The sequence below is a fragment of the Aptenodytes forsteri genome, unplaced genomic scaffold (assembly GCF_000699145.1).
Source record: "Aptenodytes forsteri isolate BGI_AS27 unplaced genomic scaffold, ASM69914v1 Scaffold298, whole genome shotgun sequence".
Lineage (NCBI taxonomy): Eukaryota > Metazoa > Chordata > Aves > Sphenisciformes > Spheniscidae > Aptenodytes > Aptenodytes forsteri.
The window spans coordinates 317,636-324,377 of NW_008793956.1; the positions used below are offsets into that span (position 1 = coordinate 317,636).

Genomic DNA, 6,742 nt, shown 5'->3' on the forward strand with positions numbered 1-6,742 from the left:
GGTGACTACATTGACGTGGTTGAACCTCGTAAGGGCTGCTTGCTGCGAAGAATTGTACGCGTATTTCTGACCAAAGCTTAGCTGAGTGAAGCAGGGCCAAGCTTAGTGTATCCCCTCTCTTCCCACGCTCCAGGCAAATCTATCCCCCTGTAATGCCCCCGACGCTGCCCGACTCCCTGAGCGTGCTGCGAGGGCAGTGGGACCGAAGTGTGAGGCAGACAGGCGTTTATTGACAGTGGCCAACAGAAAGCCACGTTAGAGCAGGAAAACCTAAAACTAGGACAAATCAGCTTGGGGACGAAGGAATCCCCTAGTTAAACGCTGCAGGAAGGGTCAGTCGTCTTTCCCCGGGCTGCTGCTGGGCCAGACCGGAGCCCCTCTGCCCTGTGTCCCATCACCTTTCCTCTGCTCTTCCCTCCTCCCCAGGCAATGGACTCTCCCTACGCAAACGGAGCCTACAGCCCCCCGTACCCTCCAGCTCCCGGTGCTGCCCCGCACTACGCCGGCCTGCCGCAGACACAGGGGTACTACTGCTCCGGGCTCCCGCAGACGCCCTACCCTGCGGAGTCCACGGGCATGTACCGGCCCCCGTCGCCCGCTCCCCCCTGGAGCTACGCCCCGCCGGACTGCCCCGCCGAAGGGTCCTCTCTCAGGAGGCAGCAGGTTCCGGGCTACTCCCCACCGCAGGTAAGAGGCCAGGCACCGGCCACAGCAATTTCCAGCCCCGGCAGCCCCTGGTGTCAGTGCAGCTGCTGGGCTTGAAGTTCCCGCGGCACGAGAAGTTGTTTTATGGGGCCCCAGCGGAGGGAAAGCCCACGGTGCCTCCTCCGATGGATCCGTGGGTCCTAATGGCTGTTGTGCCTTGGGCAGCTTGCCCTGCCTGGTTTTATTCTTATAAAAACTGGTGGTCACCCCATTCTCCAGAGAATCCAAGCTTGTGGGCTAGGAAAGCAGGAATCAGGCAGCAAGCCTGATGCCGCGGCTGTTCCCAGGGCTGTCTGGAGGGAGCGGTGCTTGGAACGACTCCAGGGGTTATGTCTGTTCCCCCTCTTCTTGCAGACCCCGGGAATGCCCATCCCACAGTATCCATATGGAGACAACAACCCAGGGGTCACGCCGCAGGGGCCTCCGCCGCAGCCCAGACCCCTGGAAGACACGTGGGCTCCCCCCACCGTCTATGGGGTGCAGCCGCGTTACGCGTGGCCCGCTGCTTCGGCACACGGGAACCCGTTCGTCTCCGATTCGCACCCATCCTGGACTGGCAGCGGAGCTCCTTCCCACCCTCCGGCGTGGGACTCAAAGGTACAGCTGATGCTTCTACAGCACGTGCCTGGGCTGGGTCCCGGCTGCGGTCAGACCTCCTAGATCATACAGCTTTCCTCAAAGCTTGCCTCTGTCTCCTGGGAATGCCCCTTTTGCCAAGCACAGTTAGTTTAGGTACAAACAAAGCAGCAGGTATCCGGAGTACTGCCAGCAAAATCTCCTGTTTGCATACAGAAAACCAAAATCCACGGCTGTAATTCCAGAAAGGTACTGGAGATACCAGATGTCCCAGGGCAGGTCTTGAAACGGGTCAGACCTTGTCTCGCTTGTCCAACTCTTTTCTCTCAAGCAGCTAACGCTGCCAGAAATCCTCCTCAGAAACAAAGCAGCAGGTATCCGGAGTACTGCCAGCAAAATCTCCTGTTTGCATACAGAAAACCAAAATCCACGGCTGTAATTCCAGAAAGGTACTGGAGATACCAGATGTCCCAGGGCAGGTCTTGAAACGGGTCAGACCTTGTCTCGCTTGTCCAACTCTTTTCTCTCAAGCAGCTAACGCTGCCAGAAATCCTCCTGTAGAGTGTGGGACTAACCTGCGGGTCAGTTTGCAGACTCTGGTATTCCTCTACAAGTGCTTGGTTTGGGCACAGTCATCCTCTGCTGAGGAATGTTTTAAGCAAAAAATCTAAGGAAAGGATGCATTTGGTGGGGTCTGTTCATCTCAGCTTCCTCTGGGTTTGATCAGGAGTCAAATGACTCTCCAGAGGTTTGGTCCCCAGGCAGCAGCGCTGGCATGTGCGGCAGCAGCCCTGATGGGGGGATGTGTGGGTTCAGGGGTGGGGGCTGCTGTTCTTTGGGAACGGTTCAAAAGTGTGCTAGCTGCGGAGAAGTCTCTCCTCCAGAATATCCAAATGGGACCGTGTTGAAACCTATTTAGCATCTTCCCTATTCGTGGGTAACGAGCGTTCAGTGGCTCGCACCGTTTCTTCTAGACATGTGCCTCTTGCTGGGGATCTGCTCTTTAACGGCCAGGGACTGAAGCATGGGTCCCGCGTCCCTTTTTGGGACTTCTTGCAGAAACCAGCCCGCTTGGCAGGACACAGGGTACCAGCCCGCAGGGACGTCATGTGTTATGACATCACGGTGTGTGACAGTCTCGAAAATGCTGCCCAGATCCCTGGTAATGTCATGCCTAATCCGGTCTGCCCTGTCCTCCCAAGCATGCACACCTCAAAGCAGTCACGGTGTCACCTGCTGCCCAATTCCCTCAGCCCTGCTTGCCTGCCTTTTGAGTGCAAGATTAAAAACCTGGCTTTAAGGGAAATGCACTTAAAAGATTTTTTTTTTTTTTTTTTCCTTCTGACTGTAGGATACTGCTTACGACAAACCCGAGCAAAGTGCAAACCTACACAACTACTACTCTGATGTCAATCACCAGCACTCTGGGACAATGAATGACCACAAGCCAGCCACTCCGCTCAACGCCAAGCCATCCCCCTCAAACCCCAAGGTGCAGTACAGCGCACAGCCCCAAATGTACGACAGTGCATCTCGGAAGCCTTTGGCTGGGAACCGGGAGGCTGGCTTTAAACCTGGTGACCAGCCTTCAACAAATTCTGCAGCCATCCAGCCAGAGATTCAGAGAATCCTCCAGGTTATGGGGGAGGCTGAACAGCTGGAGCAAGAGGTGGATGAATTTGTAGGAAAAAAGACAGATAAATCCTACCGGCTTCTGGAGGAGATGTTGACCAAGCTGCTGTTGGAACTGGATTCCATCGAGACTGGTGGCCAGGACAGTGTTCGGCAGGCCAGGAAAGAGTCCGTCCACAGAATTCAGGCCATACTAGAAAAACTGGAAAGAAAGGGATTGTGAAAGCACATCAGTCACAACACACAGTCTGTTGTTGAGGTTCCAAAGAGTTTTAGTTCTGTTAAATCTCAGCTCTTTCTGCTACGCACTATTGACAATGGAATAGCAATAAGCCCCGAGTTAAAAAAACAAACAAAACAAAACCACCAAAAAACCCCACCCCAACCCAGAAGCCCAGCCCCAACAAATAACTTGGCAATGGACAAATTAAGAGGTCTAAGCAGCAAACTGAATTGTTTGTTCGTTCCAGGCTTTGGAAAAGCAGAACCATTCGAGGTACTTACGCTGTAGAGGTCTCTGTGGGGATCTGCATCCTCTTCATCAGCAGGAAGAAAATCACTGTACAAAATTCCCCAAACCAGGCCCGATCTATAGGTGCCTCCTGCAGCCACAGCTGGAACACTTGTCAGATGTGGTCACAACGGTACTGCAATGTGCAGCCACAAACCAAGACTCTGGGCTTGTCAGTCACTGCGTGTATTTTCAGCTTCCTCACCATAAAAACTTGTGTGTCGTCGTGGGGTTTTGTTTGGTTTTAGTGCACTCAAGTAGTTACACTGAAGTGCTGCAGAAAGGGACCACGCTGGTAGCCCAGTCAATGCAAGTGGATGTCACGTCATGCTGTTCCTCCTCTGTCGTGAAGAGCCAGTCCGTGGTGTCCCCCGTGGGCACGGGAACACAGCCTGGAAATCTCGGTTCTGGCGCTGAAAAGGACGGGTACAAGCAGAGAAACGATGTCAGAGCAGAGCAACCCGAAACGGCAGGATGCTTTGAAACGCTTTCCAGGTCACTTGGGTAAAAATCCACTTTTTAATTGTAAGGTACTTCCACATACTGCAAGTTTTGCATTCCACTGCAACGCCGTACTCGTGGCACTGTACAATATGGAGGGGAAGGGAACGGCTCAGCCTACTGTTAACCTTCTGGTTACAACACGTTAAGTGGATCATTACTGTGTGTGACAAGATAATAAACCCTGACAACTTTTAAATGTTATTTTGTAATTAAGACGTCTCAAAGTCTCTTTTCTTTAAAAAGAAGTTGTGGGCAAGGTTGTGTAACTTAGACCAAAACACCAGCCAGGCTGCCTCATCGGCCGAGGTTAGGGATAAATGCAGCAAGTTACCTCCGAGAATGCTTGTTTGGGGGGTGCCCCGCGGTCCAGTGGTCCCCATTGCCTCCCAAGCAGTGCAGATGCTCCAGGAGCCTTCAGCCGTGGCTCTAGGGCCGGTGGCCGTGTTTTGGAAGGGGTCTGGAAGGGGTCTTTGGCACACCCGAGGCTGGGAGTGCCCTGACCGTGCGCTCTGCGGGCTGATGGCCAGCCGATGTCCTGAAGGCACCCGGCAGATCCCACATCATTCCCAGACGGGGCTGTGTGCATGGGACTGACCTTTGCAGCTCGTTGGATGTGTCCGTGATCACGTGTGGCGGTCAGCCTGCAAAAACAGCCCTGTCCAAGGTGAGCCAGGAGACAGCTGAATGTTCTGGGACGGGTAAACGCTTGGTTGCTATTTTATTTTGTCCTCTTGTCAGGCAGAGAGCAGCCAGGCCAAGCTATCCGTGCTTCGGATACAGCATTGAAATCTGACTTTTGAGGATCGGTGGCTATACCGGGAGATAAAGCAGATCACAATGAACAGACTGATGCCCTGTTACTATACTGCATACAGAACCCTAGGGCAGGTCTCCCTCCCCGCCACTGATGGGCTTTCACAGCTCTTTCTGCTGCCGTCACTTGAGTAAGGTGGCAATAGACAAACAGGGCACTGATGCGTCAGCCCTGCTGCTTTTTTGAGGACGTGGTGTTATCAGCAGAGGCGCTGCAGCAAGTCACTGCTTACAGGTGCGTGAAAAGCAGCAGCCAGCAGCCAGCTTCAGTTAGGAATCCGTGGAGCTGGCTGAAACTTTATTCTTTGTATTTCAGTAGCAAGAATTGCATCAGGAACAAAACTGTATTGTTTGTTGCATCCTGTTTGCTCTAACGCTCATTTCCCTCCCCTGTCAGTTGCCAGGGAAAAGGGGTAAGTAGGTTCTAGCTGTGCAAGGAGGAGCGTGGAGCAATCCTGGTACCTTGTAACCTCGGTAGCACTGCAATGCAGACAGCTAGGAGAGAACAAAAAAACGTACACTCAGCTGCTGTATCACCAGTGCTCTGTGGACTGGGACAAAGGTTTCCCTCTGTGGAGACGTGGTAAGAACGATACCTTTATCTGTCCGTAAGAAAAACTGAAAGTGTGTGCGTGGCATACGAGCCAGACAAAATCTGGGAGGAAGGAGGGAGGTGGGTTTCTTCTCCGGTGTTTTGGTGCTGAACCTATCAAGGTAACGTATTCCTTTACAATATTTCCTCTTCCGGAGTTTTAAGTCCCCGCATGTGGGAAGGACTTGGCAGAGGGTTATGTAAACCTCTAGTCAAAAGCGTGTGAAAGAACATTAAAAAGTGGGCTGAAATAGCAGGTTGTCATTTCAGCGGGGCTGGTTATTTGAACAGCTCTGTGAGAAGACGTGGCTGTGTATGATGTTTCTGGGTCCCTCGGGCAGATGGTGGGTTTTACGTGTTTCCCCCAAAGCTGACCCGAACTGAGAGCAGGGATCAGGGCATACCTTCCACACCGCAGCCTGCAGAAAACTCCCACTGACATAACCGCATCCATCCCCGCTGCGTCCCCGCCGCCTCCCGTCTCCTTCAAAGCAGGACCAAAGTGGGTCACAGCTCAGATGGCAATCTGAAAGGAGAAAGACGCTGCAGCAGAGGCACGGGCAGGAGCTGTGTCAGCACCGAGCTGGCGCGGGCCCTGCACAGGCAAGGCTGCACGGACAAGGTTTGCAGCCATTTGCTCTACAGATGCAAAACTGAGGATTTCAGCACTTCTGGCCATTCAGTCTGCCTAGCCAGTAACTGCTGTGGGGGAGGTGAGCACTGGGATGACAATTCCTGGCAACTGGTTTATCTACAGCATCCACCCACATCACAAAATCCCAAATTAGAAAGCATGTCTGTCTATCACAGGGTTCGTCTCTACAGAAACCAAACTCTTATTCCAGGGTTGCCTGTCACTTCTGCAAGCAGCACCCGCTGTCAGAGGAGGGTTTCTCAATCTCCGCTAAGGCGAAAGGGGCACAGAAAGATTAAAAAACCAACATTAAATCAGTGTCTTGCGGTTTATGCTGCAGAGTGCTCTATGCCCAAGTGTTCATCCACACCGCACGTGGGAGGCAACTGGCACGAAGGCACGTGCTTCCCGGTGATGCTGTGCCGACACCACGCACCCCTGCCCGCCCGCATCCGGCTTAGGGGTGTAATGACCAGCCTGAAGTCAAGACTTAGGCTGGAGAGTTCTAATTAGCGCTGGCATCGCCTGCCTGCGATGGCATTTGGGCATGGATCCACTCGGGCTGCTGCCGGCTGCGAGGGCTGCGCAACCCTCCCGAGAGCTGCAGCTGCAGGCAGGGGCTGCGGGCAGGGGCTTTGTGCACCGGGGGCAGCGGGCAGGGCAGCAGGCAGGGCTGCGGGCAGGGGCTTTGCAGGCAGGGCCGCGGGCAGGGGTTGCAGGCAGGGGCTTTGCGGGCAGGGGCTGCAGGCAGGGGCTTTGCAGGCAGGGCCGCGGG

The 6,742-nt window shown here is 54.0% G+C and overlaps 1 protein-coding gene across 1 annotated transcript; it reads left to right on the forward strand.

Annotated features, from left to right (window-relative positions):
- The first annotated feature begins 369 nt into the window (after nt 1-369).
- On the forward strand, nt 370-4,131 carry BAG4 (BCL2 associated athanogene 4). The gene is made up of 3 exons (XM_019472021.1): nt 370-687; nt 1,060-1,302; nt 2,633-4,131. Exons 1-3 carry the CDS (start codon nt 430-432, stop codon nt 3,134-3,136), a joined length of 1,005 nt encoding a protein of 334 aa, XP_019327566.1. The 5' UTR covers nt 370-429; the 3' UTR covers nt 3,137-4,131.
- The last annotated feature ends 2,611 nt before the right edge of the window (nt 4,132-6,742 follow it).